Source organism: Paramormyrops kingsleyae, chromosome 18 (assembly GCF_048594095.1).
Source record: "Paramormyrops kingsleyae isolate MSU_618 chromosome 18, PKINGS_0.4, whole genome shotgun sequence".
In the NCBI taxonomy this organism is placed as follows: domain Eukaryota; kingdom Metazoa; phylum Chordata; class Actinopteri; order Osteoglossiformes; family Mormyridae; genus Paramormyrops; species Paramormyrops kingsleyae.
In genome coordinates, this window is record NC_132814.1 from 5,231,525 (window position 1) to 5,252,049 (window position 20,525).

The 20,525-nt window shown below is 44.3% G+C and overlaps 2 protein-coding genes and 1 long non-coding RNA gene across 5 annotated transcripts; 1 reads left to right on the forward strand and 2 right to left on the reverse strand.

Annotated features, from left to right (window-relative positions):
- Position 1: 1 nt before the first annotated feature.
- LOC111852952 (Golgi SNAP receptor complex member 1-like) lies at positions 2-11,071 on the reverse strand. 2 transcript variants are annotated; one of them, XM_023829359.2, is made up of 9 exons: positions 10,947-11,071; positions 8,929-9,025; positions 8,531-8,618; positions 8,049-8,156; positions 7,324-7,415; positions 4,896-4,970; positions 1,989-2,018; positions 1,274-1,356; positions 2-1,007 (listed from the first exon to the last, which is right to left on the reverse strand). In XM_023829359.2, the coding sequence occupies exons 1-9, from the start codon at positions 10,975-10,977 to the stop codon at positions 883-885; spliced, it is 729 nt and encodes a 242-aa protein (XP_023685127.1). In that variant the 5' UTR covers positions 10,978-11,071; the 3' UTR covers positions 2-882. The 2 variants fall into 2 exon arrangements, with proteins under 2 accessions (XP_023685127.1, XP_023685128.1); XM_023829360.2 differs by lacking the exons at positions 8,929-9,025; positions 10,947-11,071 and adding an exon at positions 8,759-8,882.
- Positions 10,894-17,209, forward strand: LOC111852955 (uncharacterized). 2 transcript variants are annotated; one of them, XR_002840352.2, is made up of 3 exons: positions 10,894-11,050; positions 15,434-15,849; positions 16,379-17,209. It is a non-coding gene; the product is annotated as an uncharacterized lncRNA (long non-coding RNA). The 2 variants fall into 2 exon arrangements; XR_002840351.2 differs by having other exon boundaries at positions 11,030-11,076.
- Positions 14,990-16,967, reverse strand: cryba1a (crystallin, beta A1a). The gene is made up of 5 exons (XM_023829362.2): positions 16,914-16,967; positions 16,656-16,774; positions 16,402-16,543; positions 15,648-15,790; positions 14,990-15,137 (listed from the first exon to the last, which is right to left on the reverse strand). Exons 1-5 carry the CDS (start codon positions 16,965-16,967, stop codon positions 14,990-14,992), a joined length of 606 nt encoding a protein of 201 aa, XP_023685130.1.
- Positions 17,210-20,525: the final 3,316 nt, after the last annotated feature.

A 20,525-nucleotide genomic window follows, 5' to 3' on the forward strand; every position in this document is an offset into this window, starting at 1 on the left:
ATATTTTAAAAAAATGTATTCATTTTATGTGAAAATTTACACATACAGTGTTAAAATCTTATGACAGGGTTAGACTAGTCATTAAACACTGTTGAAGAACAGAAGTGTCACACTTGACAGTAGGCGGAACACGGACTGGTTTTGGCCACGCTGTGACCCAGAGACCCGACACGTCCACCACGAACACATCCCACCAGCAGCTGTACCAGCCACCAAGACATAAAAAACGGAACACGATCTGACGGCCTAAAGGCCACTCCTGCAGAGAAACCAAAGTCTCCATTCGCGTGCTGCAGGGGATAATTTCAGTTCAGTAATGATTCTGAAAGCCCTTCCTGTCACACGGCGCCCCCTGCTGTCCCTGCTGTCGGATCCGCCTACCCCATGTGCAGAGCCAGGACAGGCCTGAAAAAGTCCAAATCAGCAGCGCACAGGAACGCCACGGGGGATCTGAATGTGTTCGAGCCAACTTTGGTTTCACACGATAAAACACTTATTAAAAAATAGATGCAAATAACCAGTACAAATATATATACACACACATGCCTTTGTTCTACATGTATGTGTGTGTATATCTATGTATATAATATATTACTTAGTGTATTAAGACACATATTCCTCTTTACAAGGAACATAAAATCAAATATTTAAATAATATATCATTTTCATAAAATCATTCTTGAGCAGTAAATGCCCCCCCCCACCCCCCTACCACCACCTGGAGGCCTTCAGGCCCCTGTAGCTCATCCTGTCTGGGGAAACCCATCGGGCTGGGTTCGCCTTCCTCCGGTACCAAAAGCAAAAATTGCAGTGTAGCACACCCACACCCCTAGCCATCCAATTTGGTCACATAAGTTAATAAGCCCACCGCTGGGGGATCTGTCAGTGAAATGCATAGAGCAGGAGGAGAATGGTGCAGACTCCGATGACTCCGCCCAGAATGAAAGAGTCCCGCCTCTTCCGTAAGTTGATTCGCTGGATGAGGTTGTTGATGGCTGGGAACCGGTCTACAGTGATAGCTGGTTAAAGAGGTATAAACACAGAGCGCATCATTCTGAAAACCAACTAGCTCACTGACTGTACAACCCTCTTAGTTCAGTTAGGATTTTACATGTTATTTCAGCCTAGAACACTGTAAAAAAAAAAAAAAAAAAAAAAAAACTGAAATGACCACCAAACTGAAATTACCATCCAACTGAAATGACCACCAAACTGAAATGTCATAACATTTCTACTGAGCTATGGACAGCTCCAGATGAGGCAAGGAGGATACTGGCCAGAGTGTTGACACGACTCTGAATGGACTTCAGCAACCCACGCTGGGATGTCATGTTCTCTTTGGTTGCCATAGCAATGCTGGAAGAAAGTAATAATAATAATAATAATAATAACATCAGGGCATGAGCAAATGTGTAGATCTGCTCCCACATATCCTCCAAAAGTCTTGGGTCTTCTACTGTCACAAGCAAGCTCACATGAAACAGATCTGCAAAGAACTGCAGAGTATGGCTGAAGATGAAGGCAAAGAGAGAGAGTAGATGGAAGAATAAACAAACTGACATAAAAGCGGCCTTTTGCAGATCATATATGAATTTGAGTGGATGCCTCATACAAGGTCCATGCTGGTGGGGGGGGGGGGGGGGGGGGTAAGACCACACTTCCGTTTGTCTCTCAGGAGCTCACATAGCACGTCCTGAAGAGCGATGACTCGGCGCTTTCTGGAAACACAACCTCCGGGAACTCTGGACCACATCCTCACTCCCCAGCTTCACCTAGCTAGTTTTAGCTGCTCTAGTGGATTCACCAGGGTGGGGGGGGGGGGGGGGGGTTGTATCTCATTGGGTGGTTTGGTGCTCAGCTGAACCCCCCAGGATAAACTTGTATCACTTCCTTAAAGACCGGCCAGCAGACATACAGCCCCCATGAAGCACCTGATAGAAATGCAGGTTCTGACTCCCTTCTTCACAGGTGGGGGGCAGAAGGCTTACCTTATTGTGTCGTCCAGCAAGCGGTCTGAGCTGTGGGAAGGAAGGTAGAGGCGAAGCATACATGAGATGAGGGGTGAGGGACCAGGCACATACAGAAAAGCATTACATACAGAAAATGCCAATAATATGTATTTTGACAGCTATATGAATGTGTTGCTGTTTCCTGAGTGTCCTGTTTGCCTCAACATTTGGGAAGATTTTGCCCATTTAGGCCCTGGTAGGATCCACACCTCTCAGCCCATCAGCTGTTCCAGCACAGTACCATTCCTGATCTCCACTGCCAACATCCAAAAGCTCAAGCTGTCACAGAAATGTGGAGGTGGTACTATCATGAGACAAGGGAGCCTCACACAAGAAGAAACCAAACCAGAAACCAAACAGATGGGGGCTAAGTGGACCAATGGAAATGTTCCACTGTTGAACACAAGAAGTTTTTGAAGTGAGACTAGTGGAACCTGACCCCCACCTTTGCACCCAACATGGAAGGAATGTAACAATGACAGCACCTAAAACCAGGTAAACCCGACAATTCAGATAGAATTCACAGCTAGTAGATTTAAAAGAAGAACTTCAAACAGTCAGATGGTTCCACTTGGAGACAGCATATCATTGGAAGGCCTCCACTAAATAAGCGGTAATATTCGCCGGGTGACAGACTGCCCCCAGATCCCAGGCACTGACACCCCACCTGCTGCCAAAGAACAGGTCAACACCTGAAACTGGGGGTGGATCCATTTCCCAGAAGCACTGCAGCATCACAGCGATCCTAAACATCCGCCTTACTTCAGCATCAGTAAACAGCCTGTACCTATTTCAGCACCTGGGAGCTGTCTGTATCTATTTCAGAGCCAGGAGCCTGTCTGGACCTTCCTGCACAATCAGGGAGTTGACTTAAGGTGCTTCTGCTGTATGTGCTTGAAATAACTACAGTAGAGATAAAATGATAGCGTTGAGATAATAGCACGAGTTGATCTGTCACAGCACAGATAGAAGCAACGCGAAGCACAGACCTGGCGGCGCACGTAGGTCCATGACTAAAGGTTTAGTTTGGTCCTCGAGACCATGGTTCTGTTTCTCAGCCCCGTCATGTTCTTTGCTGGTCTGCGCAGTAAAAGCTCCAGGGAACCCAGATCAGGGTGGGACTAAGCATGCTTAGCAGGAAGCGGAGAGAGAGTAGGACAAAAATGTGAAACCACACGCAGTAGCCGTTTACTCACAGACGCGCTATGGAACAGTGGCGAGTGAGCAGGTCTGGGAACACAAAGCCTTGCATCAAGCAGCAAGTCTAACTCATGGGGTTTGTTGACATGAAATAGGGCGACCAGCTTGTCCAAAGGCAAAGAAGGGCTTGGGCGATCAGGAGAAAAGTGTTCCTCCAGTTCACGTGGAATTAGTGCTGCTGTTAATTCTGTTACGAAGGCTCTGCCAGTTCCCTGATTATATAGGTTTAGAGTTTCTTAAAGGAGTAGCAGCCTTAATCTTAGGTTTATAAAAGGGACAAGAAGTGCCAGAAAGGTCAAATTTGTTCCTTATTTCATTATGCTAAGTCTCATCTTTGGTTTAGAGACTGCACAACTTAAACTTAAAACATTCAATCCATAAAGTTATTTTAAGCCGACTTCAAACAGGCTTCCGACAGTGCAAAACTGCTCTTCATATGCCGCTATTTACACTCTCTTCATCTGTTTTCATCATCATCAGAATATCCTGCATGGTTCTTATTTCCAAGGCTCTAGAGCAGGTCCATGAACCCACTGGACTGGTCCAGGACAGACTGTAGGGTAACTTTCTAACCACCGCTAAAAGGAACCAGGACAGCACTCTGGCCATGGAACAGAATCACCACAACATCTCCGTCTCACCATTCGATTTCTCACCAGGCAAGCTTGTGCACATGCTCAGCGACGGCATGAAGGTCCTGAACATTCTCCCCTGGAATTAAAGAGCCCTGAACAGGAAGCAGCTTCCCCACAGCACTTCAATAAAGTCGCAGGTCCAGGCCTTTGAAACACTCACAACATCGCCTTCAAGAGGAAGCTACGGCTAGGCTGGGTAAAGTAGGCCATCTCTCTCCAGCTTCCCTGAAATGACGACTCGGCGATCTGGAGTCCCAACAACTTGCATCGTGGGCAAATCCGCTCAAACCACAAAGGCTCCCAAGTACAACTTCAGTAAGACTGGAAGGATCTATCAGTTAGCGTGTGGAGGACCGAAAAATGTTAATGTTAATATTATCATCTGTCATCCAAAAAAGAGGTTAATTAACGGTCTCTACCGGACCTGAAAACAGAAGCAGACTAGTGACCCAGTCTTGCAAAAAGAAAATGCATTGTGTTATTTACACAGCGCCGTAAGATGCATCGTGTGCCTGTTTGTTCAAACGAAGCATGCTGACGTGACAGAGCAGCTATCAAAGAAATCCCAGCAGGGGTGTGGCCAAACTCCGCTCAGACTCTACCTCAGGACACCTGCTAACACTCCATCCCGCCTCATCCACATCTTTAATATTTGTTTACAATCCATACCTATTTTTATGCTCACTGCCTCAAGGCTGAGGGTGATTTTAAAGGACTCTTCTGGCTTTCTGAGCTCTTACGAGATGTTTAATTCATGGTGGTGAGTGGAGAGAGCCAGATCCTACAGTCACCACTCTGAACTGAACTCAGGGGGCAGGAATCTGGTCAAAACCATTGACACACTGATCTTCCCTTCAGGGTCCATTTGTGACACGGCAAGCAGCACTGTGGCACTGAAGGCAAGTGTGTGTGTGTGTGTGCGCTGTCTTTATATTGTAGAGTCCAGGCTGTATGTGTTTACACTGCAGGAGTGTAAAAACAGAGTGATTTGAATTGAGTGATTTTGTGTGTGTGTGTGTGTGTGTGTGTATACGCACACAAGCCTCCTTACTTCCTCAAATGCTCGTGCTCCTTCAGGAAAAGCTCCGTCCTCCTGTTGTTTACCCCTGAGCTGCTCTTGTACGTCCTGGTTTGGGATGAGAACATCACACACACATTCTGGTCAGAGGGATAGACAGTATCAGGAAAACCCACTGCCTTAAGGGCCACTGGGTGTGTCAGTGTACGGAAATGAGCTGCACTCTGAAATGAGCTGACACTGCAGCCACAAGATAACAATCGAGCGAAACCGAAGCAATGAGGGAAAATGATACCACACAGATATACCTTCTGCATAGCGCTGCACTGAACGGCTGTGTAGCCCATTTAACTGCTCCATTTGACCATGTCGTTTTCATAGTGGCCTGTCAGTAATGTCTTAAAGAGCCACGATCACACTTGCTGCACAATCTTCGTCATTCCTCCAGGCTCCGCCACTTATGTGAATTACATTCAGGGGAAACGTCTAAATTGTTGGCGCAAGGCTGCATTTCGGATCTGCTGATGAGCAGAGATGACCCATAATGCAGTGCAGCCATACTCCAGTGACAACCGCAAACGCTTCGCTTGTGAAAATGGACACTAAGGAAAACAAAATGCTGAGGGGGAACTCGGCGGCGTTTGACGTCCTCTCTGCCAAAGCCCAATGGGAACAGAATCAATGGGTTCAAGAAGAAAAAGAAAAGCCCTTTGGGACCCCATGTGGCCAAACAGTGAAATTACCGTACAGAAGGGAGTGTGTGTGTGTGTGTGTGTGTGCGTGTGTCAGTTATTTTCTGGAGAGCAGCTCACAGCTGTCTGATGTGTCCCAAGTAGAATGAACCTCATGGAGATTAAAAAATAGCACTGAAGAGAAGCTCTCCTTCCCCAGGCCTTAGTTTACAATGTCCACTTAACTCCAACACCGGCTAAGCAAGCCATAAAGAAAAAAGGCCATCAGGAAAAATAGATCTTATTCTCCAAACCGCTTTGCTCAGTAATCTCTCCTATGGGGCAATTTCTTGTATGAGGATGGCAAAAAAAAACATCTAGGTTCATTAAGCAGATGCAATATGTGATTACAAGGAGACATTTAAAGTTCAGAGTAAAACAAAAAGGCCCATACATTTGTCTCCTGGTCTCACAGCAGCTGTACTGCCAACAAACACGCACCTAGATGTATTGACACCCACACAGAAGCAGTAACGGATCGCATGGAAACAGCCAAAACCACATTGGACAAAGACCAAAAGGGGAATAGTGCACCAAGGGCAGTTGTGTGGAACCTGTGCAGGAAAGGCAGCCAAACCCGCTCATTTCACATCACAGATTATCAGACTACCTGTAGACTACTACTGTTGTAAACAGTGTCTTGCTGGAAATTGTAAATTCATGAACCACAAAGTATAATTTATGCTCCTGTTTGCCCATTTACAACCCTGAATGCTTGACAGCATTCTAAGAAAACTGAATATCTGCAGAATTCCCACACAGGATTCATTTCAACATTTTTGTTTTGAGTTAAATTATTCAATACTCAGCAGTGACTGTACCCAAATGGGCCTTGCAGTAAATGGTTAAAGTCTCTCGGTGCAATGGAAGAATTTCAGTGGGCTCTTCCATTAGGAACCACTTCAAATGAGTTTATGAGCATAAACCACTTGTATTAGCTGCTCCCAATGGATCATGGGGGGGGGGGGGTTTAGTTCTGGAAATTCAACTTCTGGTGATACTGCAAGCAGTAGCTTGTTTTTGTGGCTCTCTCCAATTATCCATCTGTGAAAAACCTTACATTTACTAGATCTTCCACCACTCCAACCTCTGCATTGTGCATTCAAACACCTCAGGACCTCCAGGTGGCTTTCTAACCCTCTGCAGACTAACAGGCATCAGTCTCTCTTAAAATGTGACATTTTTCTTGTATACGGATACCATCAGAATGCTGGTAAAGACTAAAGTTATGACATAACTCCAAAGTATTCATACGGCATGGCTGCAATTATCCCTTTACTTGGAATCAAATGGGCAAGGTGAATAGGTGCACACCTAACGATCCCAGTCGCTAAACAATGAAAGATATTTTATTTAGTTTTTATATGTTTTAGTTTCAGTTTAAGTTTTAGTAATTTTATTTCCAGGGATAGACTGAAAGTTGTAGAGCTATTTTGTATATCTGATCTTTAAAGAATTCCACATGAATACATGGCACAATATGTACAAATGTCCTCACAATGGGCAAAACATATTCCAGGTATTTTCGTTAAATAGTATTAAAAATAAATAAATAAGTTAGTTTTTATTTTATATTTTGGAAGAAATATAGTTTTCGTTTTTTTAATTTTCGTATCTTATTTCAGTTTATGAAAATGTTTTCTTATAGTTTGAGTTTCCATTAAGTTAAACAAGCCCACAGTGCCTACACACCAATTTCATACGTTCCGCACACATAAAGCCGCACTCACTCCATTTCCTTCTTGAGCGAGCCCAGTAGGTCCTCCCTCTCCCGCACTGCCAGGAAGTTGCCCTTGGTTTTGTGGAACTCGTGAGTGTAGTCCTAGAAAACAAAGCACCAGAGGCTCCGTGTCCAGTAAACAATGCGCAGGAGCATTAACCTCCGACCGTGGAGCCCCAGCAAATGGCGAAAAAGAATTAGCCGGGGATCAAGTAACAGACACAGAAAGCGAAAGTGTGAAGGACCCAGGCAGCTTGAAAGTGGGAAGGGCACAGGGGGACAAAACGGGACGTGTGGACACTTCATCCCTCATGATCCAAAATCTACAGGGGGGAGGGGAGCAAAATCCAAAATGTGACACAGGGACCTAACACTTTTATCAGACTACATGCCACAGATACAGAAACCGGTAACATCTGCTGAGGGACTCAGACATGGGTACGATGTCACTATGTGATATGGCAAATTTCTGCGAGTAAAACTGCGATATTCATAAAACAAATAAGAGAGATGACATGACCAGAAATAAACTATAGGCAAATAGAACTTCTTACTATCTACCAATAAAGTGTGTCAAAGTAGTCGGTGGCGTTGCCACAAGTTGTGTCAAAGGACGCAAAGCGATGCTAATGCAATGTGATTGGCTTTCATGTGATTGGCTTTCATGTGATTGGCGTTCATGTGACAGCCCTGGACATGAGGAGGGTTAGGGTTAAACAGAGGGAGGGTACTCACCTGGAGGATGTCTCGGTGTCTCTGCAGCGTATGCATGAGCGCAGCACTGTGTGACGTCATGCCCGACACACTGGTACACTCTGCCATCTTGTCATTAATGCCAGTCAACTAGGGGGGGGACATGACATCAACATTCCAAGCAACCTTGACAATGAGTGTTTCTCGATACCAAGAACGCAAAGATTGTACTTTCATTCTTGGCAAGAGCGGTGTTGCTAGCTTGCCTCCCAAGAACGAACTTGGGATGCCATGAATCATGGGATTGGTGTCATTGGCGAAGATGCATCCTTGATATTTGGGGCGGGGCAAGAACAACATCTGGGGATTTTTACCTCCCGACTTCTGTTCTTAGTATTGGAACTATACTTTGGCAATGGAAAATGATGTAAAACAGGTACATAAGAACATAAGTATCGTACGAATATTAATAAATACCCAATGACATCATGACACCCAATCATGACATGGCCCCGCCCCCTCACCTTTGCCAGAAGCTGCTCAATCTCAACGCCCACAGTGTTAAACATTCTGTCTTGGTTGGAGCCTTTCAGGAGGGGTGTGGTGTCCAAGCTGTGAGTGGGGTGTAAATATCAAGTTTTTAGTGAACAACTGGACATATGGCAGCTTTAATAAAGATTACAATGAGGTCTGATGTTATTAAAACAGCAAACACATCAATTAAGAAACAGTGCATCCATTAGTGTCAGTACTGGGTCAGCAGACACATGTGGCCTGAGTAGAGGACTGCAGCAGATGCTGTTTGGAGCAGCATGAGTGGGACCCCCAGAAATTGGAAAGCAGTCTCTTCTGCCCATGGATTGGTTCTTGCCCTCAGCCCCAGTCCCTGTCCGTGTGCTGATTGGCCAGAAGGGTGGCGCACCCATCTCCGTGGCAACTGTAACTGGTACACAGCTTGCTGTATGAGACCAACTTCAGGTCCAGCTCAGTCTCCAGCTGCCGCGCCTGTTTCCTCAGGTCTGGAGACAATACAGCAAGACGACACCACTTCAAAATGCGACCAGCATGGAAATATTCTCCCGTACTGACAATTTTAATCAAAAAAAGCCAGGACAAAATTGATACAAATTCAGGGTGAATCTCAGTTCCAAGAACACAAAGACCATACTTGTGGTCTTGGCAAGACCGGTCTTACGAACTTGACTCCCAAGAATGAACTCGTGGTGCAATGAATCATGGGATTGGTCTCGTTCACTGAGGATGTAACCAATGTATCTTTGATATTTGGGGAGGAGCAAGACCACAATCCGGGGATTTTTACCATCTTCCTTACTTCTGGGGTGAATATCAATATGTTTACTTGTGACCTTGTGTACCCGTTTTGCGTCATCTTCCACTGTCGAAGACCAGTTCCAATACTAAGTACACAAGCACACGAGGATCGTAAAAATGCCCAGATGATGGTCTTGCTCCATCTCAAATATAAAGGATACATAGGCTGAATCTCAATATGCATTCTCGTGCACCCGTTTTACATCATCTTCCATTGCCAAAGATCACTTCCAATACTAGGATCACAAGAACAGAGGACAGTAAAAATCCCAAGATGTCAGTCTTGCTCCGCCCCAAATATCAAGGATGTACTGGGCGCATCCTTGTCAAATGAGAATAATCCCATGATTCAATGCATGCTGGAGAAGGCACAAACAATAATTATTACCTTGATCAGGGTTACCTTAATTGGATTAATGTTTCTATTGTTCCTGTCAGACAGTATTTTCCTGCTGTTTTTTTGGCTCATGAGAATGCTAAACTGTAATGGTTAACACCCATGTATAGTGTTTGTACAGAGTTGAAATAAATATGAATATTTTAAGTGTAAATATTATTTGTGAAAAAGCACAAGTAATCATACCAGGAATAATTACTCATTTAGACTGGACATTTCGAATATGTGTCATTTATTAAATAATAAAAATTATGGCCAGCGTAATCAGCTGGGCGCATTGCATAGTGGAGCAACAAGTACACATCTGTCTCAATCCACAATTGGTGTGTTCTCTGTCCTCGTGATCTTTCGAGATCGTTCTTGGAAGACAAGGTCGTAAGACCGGTCTTGCCAAGACCACTAGTACAGCCTTTGCATTTTTGGTATTTAGATTCACCCATAGGTTGCATCCTCGCCAAACGAGACCAATCGCATTATTTATTGCGCTCCAAGTTCGTTCTTGGAAGGCAAGTTAGCAAGACCGGTCCTGCCAAGACCACAAGTACGGTCTTCGCGGTCTTGGTATGGAGATTCACCCCTGTTCTTCAGTATTGGCACTGGTCTTCGGCAATAGAAGATGACGTAAAACGAGTACACAAAAACACAAGCACGGTCAAATACGTATATTTAGAATCAACCTTTTTAGTCTGAATTATACAAGTGATGGGCGGTGATCTTCGTGCCAGGAGTTTGATGGCGAATTACTTTAACTCGTCGGAACTAAACGGAACAGGGTACTGATGACGGTTGCGGAAGTGTGAGCCTGGTAGCCAGAAAGCACCAAAAAGCTCATGTGCACATTACGGCAGCATTTTTACGGCACAACTCCCGATGTAGCCCAAACCCGGTTTTAATAAAAACCATCGTCAAAAGCTCAACATTTTAACAAACAGTAGCGAGCAGATAATAGGAACTCTTCTTTCGAATCGCTGTCATAATGAAAATCATGACCGCGGACATGGTGCCGTAAACAAATGTGTAACGACCAGAGTGCCGTACAGAACCCTATATGTGCCTGAAACTGGCTCTATACGAAGGAGACAACATTTCTGGCCATGTCCGTAGTGCTGAAGTACAACAGCCGTGATCAGTTGCTCAGGCCACCCGATGTGAAACTGATTAGACAGGCAGTGAAACACAAAAACCGTTTTCGTGTCTTAAGATCGCCTCACCTTCCCAGTAATTGCTGCTCCCAGCTGCCATCTTTGTTGTCTGACGTCACCGGCAATGAGCGCAAATGAGAGGAAACGTGTGACGCCCCCTGTGGGTGACCGAGGTAAGATCATTTTACTGAAGGCGCAGGTCAAAATCTAGAAGTACAGGGCAGGGGTCAAAATCTAGAAGAGAATCTATCAGCCTCCAGCTGATCTGAATAACGTGATAAGTTCCGTGTTTCCGGCCCATGATCGTTCTGGTGCGAACATAATGCTACTGTTACGGTGTGTTTATGTTAAGTTATGGGTAATCAGAACAGAAGTAAAAGATCAGAGGTCACTAACAAGCGGACCGCGGGCCGGGTCCGGACCCAGAAGCTGTCATTCAGGACAGAACCGCTGTTTCCCACGCCAATGAACGTCACACGCCTTTGACCGCCAAGCAAGACGTAATTCGGCGTATGCAGCCCTTTGCGCTAATGTGCCGTTAGTGTTAGTAGCAGCATCGAAGCTAAAACCACATCCAAAAAGCCGTAATGTTCCTGACAGAGTGACTGGTCTGTCCTGAAATCGTAAAGCTGAACAGTTTTCAAATACAGTATGTATTATATAACATATTGGATAAGTAGACGCAGTTCATTGTTGATTTCATGTTCGTTGAAGTTTCTGCGTTTTAACATATGTATAAAGTAATGTTATCTGTTATAAATAAACTCGGTTGAAACAAAAAATGTAAATTTTCATGGCTGCCAAATCTCAAGCATCTGGCATGACACGCTTTCAGACTCACGCTGGAAATCTTACGGCAAATCTATATTATTTCATTATGAAACCTAAAATTAGCTACGTCAAAAGTGTATTTACACGGTTAAATACAAAAGCAGACTATTTACAAGGTAAGAACTGTTACATGTGTGTGCAGACATCTCGAATTGAAAATCTCACTCCAGCCAGCTGGCTGAAGTTCTTTGTCACGTGACAATAAATATTGTCAAAACGTTTTTGAATTGTACTGAATTAATTTGATTTGACAGTCAGGTACTGATTACATGCAATGTTGGTACAACTAATAGGCTACTTAAATGTAGATCACACTAAATAGTTATAGACAGTATGATCTTCCGGACCTTTGTTTCAAGAAGTTTTCTCTAACTGGGCCTCTTTAAATTTTAGTTGAATACCCCTGTAATAGGTCTTGAGTCGAGATTTAAAGACTGAAAATGATTCCGCATTCTGAACATGAGCTGGCACTAACATGGATTTTAATTAACCTAATTTTTATGAAGAATTCCAGTAGGTAGATGACCATGCTTTTGTTATCATGAATTGTTAAAATATACTATAGAGGACAGCAAAGCATTGCTATAATTTCACAACCAGTGGGATACCAGTCTGCTTTTAATGTTACAGCATTCCAGATTCTATACTTTAACCAAGGTTGTGGGTCTGAACTCACATAAATATCAAGTTATTGTCTGAGGTCTGGGAACAAGGAGTCAGTGTAATCGAGAGAGTAGCCTGGACATGCTGTTTCCATAGTAACAGCAGAAGGAGTTCTTCACTGTTTATATGAAGCAAGCAGTTGACCCTTGTAGACAGGCCAATCGTTATACATCATCTTCTGATACTCATATTTTTGGCTGAATCAGAGCTGTAGAATGAGCAATCCCACTTGATACCTACTGGGAATTACCCTTCACCATTCACCATGGTGATACACTTTGCCAATGAATGTGTTTGAGTTAGTAGTATGCTTGGTATGGCTAGTGTATCCTAGCCAGAGTACTTAGCAAAATTAGCATAATCTGGTTAATATATTTAGTGTGTTTATAGCTCCTAAGATTGTTGGGATCAACCAGTGGTCCTTTCATATGCTAGGTCGGTGTTTCCCAATCCAGTCCTCAGGGACCCACAGACAGTCCATGTTTTTGTGCCTTGAGGGAGAAAAAATGTGGACTGTCTGGGAGGGAGCCTGGAGGGAGCAAAAACATCAACCAACTGTGGGTCACCGAGGACCGGACTGGGAAACACCGTGCTAGGTGTTACAAAGGCTGTGACTTATTTGTATGTAGTGTCTCCAGATACACTTGTCCGAGGGGTGTCTATGACCCCAGTTAAATCTGAAGGCACTGCTTTTTGTTCAAGTATTGTCAATTCGACGTATCGCTTGCTGTGGAGCGTGACTGCAGGGCTTATTGCGGACACCGGATGTACAGGAGTGAATTTAGCGCCTTCTAGTGGTGACAATTTTATTTTTCAACAAGCAGATGCAGTTCAAGTTCATCGACTTATGTAAGATTAAAACTGAGATTAAATACTTAGTACTTGCATGCCTCCTGCAGACTGTCAGTTAATAGTGGCATTTACAAAGAATGTCAATAAATAATAACATCAGACAATAATAGGGGTGTAACGATACACCAAAGGCACGATTCGGTTCGGTTCACGGTTTTGGAGCCTCGGTTCGGTTCGGTTCGGTTTCTGTTTGCTGTGGGGTTAGGGTTGATGTCATCTTAACAGCAATGCTAAGGAACAATAGATTCACTTAATAACAAGAACAACTAAACTTTTTCTTTATTAACTTTGCCATCACATTTTTAGTATAGTCAGGATACTTGAGTAAACAACAAAAATTAAATAAATACCTCCAATATTGACTAGTCAGAAAAAAACAATACTAATACTAACTTTAGAATATAATATTTAGAACAAAATTTAGAACAAAAGCTCATCATTACTAATACAATTTAATCAAATGTGATAAAATAAAGATGTGTTTAAATTGGTTAAATTAGTTAGAGACAAGTGACGTCAACCTCAACAATGGGCAGCAGGGGGCGTGAGAGTACCGCGGTACGCCACGAGAGTTTCGCGATACGTATCGTGGTTGGTGTATCGCGATATTTCGGTTCGGTTTGTAATATCGTTACACCCCTAGACAATAATGACAGCATCAACTTTGTAGCTCCTTATTAGTGTAACGGTTACTGTCCCTGCCTGTCACACAGGAGAATGGGGTTTGATTCCCAGTGGGGGGATACTGTGTTTTAGGGTGTGTGTGTGTGTGTGGCTCAGTGGGTTGTGCATGTGATTGGAAGGTTGCTGGTTCGAGCCTCTGCAGAATAGCCTGTGGCTAAGCTTAATGACACAACTGTATGACTAAATCTGTAATTGTAATGATGTTATCACTAATTAAGTTTTGCATATTTTGTTTTGGAACTGATTTCTGCTGGATGTATGGGTCTGGCAGATTATAAAGGATATTTTGGACATCTGTATTTTTTTATCCCACAATTATGCTCTGGTCACATAAATGAATGGAAGAATAAAAGATAGAGTTAAATGACTTGTATACAAATATACTAATTTTTCTGTATTAATCTTAAGTATTCTTTACTATCCTGTAGCATCACAGAATTCAAGAATGATGGATGCTGTGGTTTGTTAAATCATCGCAGGCCGGAAGATTCTGGTTTTGGAGGTGCTGTCATGCTCTCAGAACTATTACGTTAGCTGTACCGGTGGGTGCTAGGCAACAGAAGTTGTTTGATCTTAACCAATTACAGGGATTCTCATGAATAATTAAACAAGAAGCGTGAATATTCATGACAGTGGCTTATCACTCAGAGTTCTGCATGAAAAGGGTGATGCGAATGAAAAGGATCCTAACATTGGAGAACTTCTTCAAGATTAAAATGAAATGACTAAGTCTGAATTGCTGCAGGGTACCAAACACTAAAGTGTACCATCTGTTGAGTTACTGTAAATATTTTTTTTTTGTGGTCATTGCTCAGTGTAGATGAATGGAACAGGATACAGGGACACAAAAAGACATAAGCTTCACTCATTTGCTGAAGATTTTTTCTGTCATTCTTTTTATTGATCACCTTCATACAAACGGTGCTGTGAGACGGGTAGCTAGGTGCTGGACTGAGGACACTTGTGCTCCCCAAGGTCATAGAGCCGCTGGCCCCAGTGATTGGAGTGGGCCAGTGTAGCGAGGATGATAGAGTGGGAGGCAAAGGAGGAGGAGGGATGAACTGGGGGACCGGGGAATCCGCTCACTGCTGAATGCGGCGGATGGATTGGATTTGGAAGGTCTGGGCGTGGGAGCCGTACTCCCTATAGTGCTTGTACCCGCCTCCGTGCCGGTCACACTCTAGGATGTACTGGTAGCCACGGTAGCCAGGATACTGGTAGCACACCCACCTGGTGAGGGGGTTATGAGAGAAAAGATTCAATGTAGCCTCTCTGATGCAAACCTCCATACAAACATACTGTGCTGCATAATGTGGGATTTCAGATAAATCCCACGGCTGCCACAAATCTTCTAATTCATTGCTTCCTAATCCAGGTCTCGGGGACTGACAGACAGTCCACGTTTTTGCTCTCTTAACGGGAGCTCGGAGGGAGCAAAAACATGGACCGACTGCAGGTCCCCGAGGACCGGATTGGGAAACACTTTTCTAATTCATTCATCTTCCATCCCTGCTTGTCTTTTGCAGGGTCGCAGGGATCCGGAGCCTATCATGGAAACAATGAGCACAGGGCGGGGAATAATCCAGGAAGGGGCGCCAGCCTATTTCCATGCACACTCACACATCATTATCAATCTTTTAATGTGGTAGATATTCTAGAATGGTTCCAGGTTCCCTGAACATTGGTCATTGAGCATCTTTGGATGTCTGCCAAACGTCACGCCTGAAAATGAGCACTTACGCTCCGCTCTGGACTTGCATGGATCCGACCTCGTTGTTGCACCAGCCCATGGCCTGCAGGGAGGAGAAGTCGTCGCACATCTCGAACTGCCTCCCCATGAAGTTCTCCCTCTCAAACGCAATTATCCTAGACTCCTTATGACACTGCTCCCAAACAAAGAAAAGTGGATTATCCAGCATGTCACATATGGCTAGGCAGAAAGGTCTGTATTACCTCTTATGGCAAAATCAGAGCAGTAACACTTTAGTTAAAGCAGTCATCATGCATTATAATGCATCCATAAAGTATTATCAACGTGGCTATAACTGTTTATAAAAAGGCATATCACACTATAGCCATGTTTATTATGCCTTATGAATGCTCTGTGAAGCTGTCATCTACAATTTGCCTTCATACTGCATAATAATGCTCAGTATAAGAATTAATAAAGTATTGCAGCATCTTCTTTTGATAGTTATAAGGCATTATAGTGTTGATTACAATGCTTCATAAGCTCCAGTGAAGCCCTTATCTCTAAATCATTATAGATACCTTCATAATGCATTGTAATGGTCAGTATACCATGGGTGCTTTAAGTGTTACCAAAAGAGCCACAATCATTCATTTACATAGAATCTGTGATTTTAGAATAATAAGGTGTTTGGCCACTTAATGTAAATGTATTCAGTTTCATTTGATTTTTCAGCTCCCTAACCAGCCCTGCGGCTCCTTTTGTTTTTGGTGGCAAGCAGGATAAAGGCGATGAGATGCTCACCGCAGAGAAGATGGGCCTGAAGGAGATCATCCTCTCTATGTGGTAGGCGTTGCTGCCGCTCCAGGCCTCCCAGCGGGGATACTCCCCCCTTTCCATGACGAACTGCTGCCCGCAGAAGCTGGAGTGCTCGTAACCCACCCAGCTGCGGAGAGCGACAAGCCGGCAGGCCGGTGAAACGGGATCGCCCCCCCCGACCCCCAAGCCCGGTGAGGCAGGGCAACACAGTGGCCCTCCCGCTGCGATTGGGAACTCACGCGCCGCACTCCACCTTGAAGGAGCGGATGTTGTCCATGCCACACTCCATGATGTTGTGGCAGGCTGCAGTGAACTCCATGCGTCTGCCCTGGAAGTGCTCCTGGTCGTAGACGGTGATCTGGAAGGAGATGTACGGAACATGTGGCGCTTAATGCACCTGGTGATCTCAGCATGCCTCTGTGTGGGACCCCTGGCAGCAGTTTTAAGGAAGTTGTGTATGTGTGTGTGTGTGTGTGTGGTGGAGGAAGGGCACTCACCTTGAACGGCCCCATGGGACTCATGCTGGTGTTTGTGGGGTTGGTCTGGGCCATCTGGTACCACTATGATGACTGATCTGTGGGCCACATAAAGAGATGTGGACAAGCTTTTGTCTCTTTGTGTAATCTCCAGAGATGATCTGATAATGGATTTTATGGTACATTCTTAAATTAGACAACAAATACAATTGACAACAGAATCAGGAATCGTCTCATCATTCACGTCGCGTGGTTTTTCGTTTCTCTTCCACGCCAGAGCCACACGACCTTTGTTCCCAGGTGCCTCTCAGCCTTCCACGTGTTTTTAGGTGTCGTGGCACAAACACACGAGCGTGAGGCTGTCATCCTTCCGCTACCACATATTCCCCCGCTGTCACTGAGACGAACCCTACAGATCAGACCCAGCCGCTGTAGAGGTATCTGCGGCTGGATTGGAACGTGCTTCCCCCTCCAGAGGGAAGCGACTACTGAGCCGGGAAGATTTAGTGAAACCCGGAGGGGGGGGGTGGGCCTACCTGAACTACCAAATAAAAAGTCTGTTCGTCAGAGACTCCCACGCAGTGGTCTCTAGCCACCAGCACCGTTAGGGTATATATACCCGGGCTGGGTGCGGCTGGGCTGCAGTCAGCACATTGCTGTGGGGCCCATTGTTCCCAGCTGAGCCTTAGGGTTTAGGGTAGATCCCCCACCACAAGAGAGAGGGGCTCACAGTGTTGGAGATGGGAAGGTTCCGTAATCAGGACACATGGTTCTAGGAGAAAACAATCTCAAGTCAATCAAGTCAAGTCAAGTGGGACTTTATCTGTTACGCCAACCATATTCACAGCTTACAGTGGCACAAAATAACTCTCCCCAGACCTCAGTGCTACATATATACATAAACACAGGACAAGTTGGAGGGGGCAGATTAACATCATTAATGACATCAGGAAAATAAATGAATGTGCTTTCATGTGTTATGTCCATGAGAAGCCAAGAAAACAGCAAGAAATATCAGGTAAGAAAAAAAATAAATACTGATGTAAAAATGCTGCGACAGCTCCTCTGTGTGAAACATTAAGAATCAAACTGTTTTCAGAAGGCAGTCCGTTTACACATTGTATGTCACATGAGCATTAATGGGGACTCCCCTCAACACTTAAGCCAATTTTGAACAGGCTTTTATGTGTCTATATGTAACACCCATCTGCAGATACAAACATTCAAAACCACAGGGTCTTTTATTGGCAGTATTCTTGTGAGAAATGAGCAGAAAACACCTCCAAGTGTTAGCAGATCTGTCACGAGCCTGGAACAGAATCTGAACAAGGCCTGGATAATTGCTTAGCTCTGATGTTTTAATAACCATGCCTCAGACAGAACCCTCAGACAGATTAGGGCTCTGGGATAAGCCCTAGATGTCTTAAGATCCAAGCGACGGCTCTGGGTACAAGAGTGACAAGGTGGATTTTATTCCCTAAATGTAAATGTGGTTTAACATTGGTCTCTCTCTAAAAGCACTTAAAGAGGGAATCTCTGCCAGACAGCTAAATAATAAGGATCCCCTTTTTCACAAAGTACTGTCAAATAGTACATGGAGTTATTCACTAAACTGTGGATTTTATTAGATGGGATCTGGAAGTAAAATACCCCTGGTTATGATGTCATGGCAGCGCACAGGTATACGAATCAAATGAGGCTAGAATTTGTCAGGGTTGCCAGCTTTGGTCAGCTAGTTGGAGTGAAATTTTCAATTTGAGACAAGTCTGCACACGCATTTACATGTATGTAACAGTTACATTACCTTGTAAATAGTCTGTAGGGTTTGCAAACGACCCCAATGCTTTTGATGTACCTAATTTTAGGTTTATAGTGGAATAATACAGAATGTGCCGCAAGATTTCTTGCGTGAACGTGACAGTCTGAAAGCATGACAGTCACACCAGATGCGTGAAAGCTGGCAACCCTGATTTATGAATATAACCTGAAGGCAGTAGAAGTTTCATGTATAATAGTTTATATCCTAGGATATACAAGAAGGTCTGGAGAAGTTCAAGGCGGAGGAGCCAGACAGGGCAGACACAGTGTTGTTTTTCGTTCCAGCCTTACCGTAATACATGTGATTCAAATAATCAAGGGCTTAATCATAAGTGGTTTAGTTGGAGCTGGTATGTAAGTCCTCAGCTAACAAAAAAATGTTCTGACTGTTGGTTTAAGAGGAGTAGAACTGAAACACGCAGAAATGCAGAATACAAAAGATAAAGGAAGTACTCAGAAGGAAATAAAAAGTGTCAGAAATCTCGATAAAGTGTGATCTAGGTAGGACCTCCACCGAAGCGATAAACAGATAAGCCCCATCCAGATCAGCTTATGTATTTTACAGTTTCTCATTTCCACTCCTCAATACTGAGAAAAATTCAGCTAATCTACTCAAGATCGGTGCCCTGTTCCCTAGCAGCGACAGCAAATTAAAAACCCTAACTGAGCATGTGCGCTGGAATAAGCACTTCAGGCGAAACAACGCAGGTGCCGCTGCCTCTCAGCATGTTCGGCATGTTAAACCGCATGGTGTAACATCTCGGGCCCCGACCTCACAGTCTGTGTGTTAGAGCGGCAGCTGGGGGCAGAGCAAATGAGGGCCAGTGCGCACACACAAAGCGGCCTCACTCGCACAATGGACGTGGCAGAGACGGCTCCTGAGGTCAGCACATTGTACTCACATGCAGGCCTGCGTGAGCCCCCCCTGTCTCACGCTGGAAAAGGACACGGGGGGGGATTCGCTGATCCAGGTTGCAGCTCAGCAAACATGAGGACAAAGGGATGCAGAGTCAGCGAGGCTGGAGGAAAGGCCAGGCCCCCATAGTATCTCTCCCTGTCATCCAATCCAAGTGAGGGGGGGGGTTAAATTTGTATATTTAAGGCCGGGATAAGGGCAGAATCCTGTACCCTGGTCCCCTCTCCCCCACACGTGCTGGCAACCTTCAGGTGAGATTCCTACTGGACTCAGGATGGACAGAAGTGTATGTACAGGGTGTGTCAGCTTGTTCACGTTGTGAAGACATGCCCCATGGCATCACACTTCATGTGTATGCCATGCTGAGAGACCTCGTTTTGCAGGAAAGAGGAAACGAAATAGTTTCAGATGGTGCAAATTTCCTTAAATGGCGTCAGGTCTGAGTAGGGTTTTGGTCAAGTAGGGTTACAACAGCTGCATTAGGTCTTACGTTAAGGTTAACGTTACAGTTAGCACTCAGGTTCAGGTTAGGGTTGAGCTTAATGCTAGGGCTAGGGTTGAGTATCTTCCTGAATCGGAACCAGGGATCAACACCATGGCAAATTCTGACAGACATTTTGATCAAAATGCAACTTTTTCCGTAGACATGGTACTAAAAACGTAGCTTAAATTATTTTTTAGCAACACTTTCTCTGAATGTCAAGTCTATAATAATCTATGAACACATTCATAATACATCATAATGCTTTTATAAAGCATTATAAACATGGGTACAAATATTTATTAAAAGGCATAACGCATTATAGCCATGTGTATTATGCATTATGAATGCTTTATGAAGCTCTCATCTATAATGCACTATAGATACCTTCATAATCCAATACAAAGCATCCTTAATG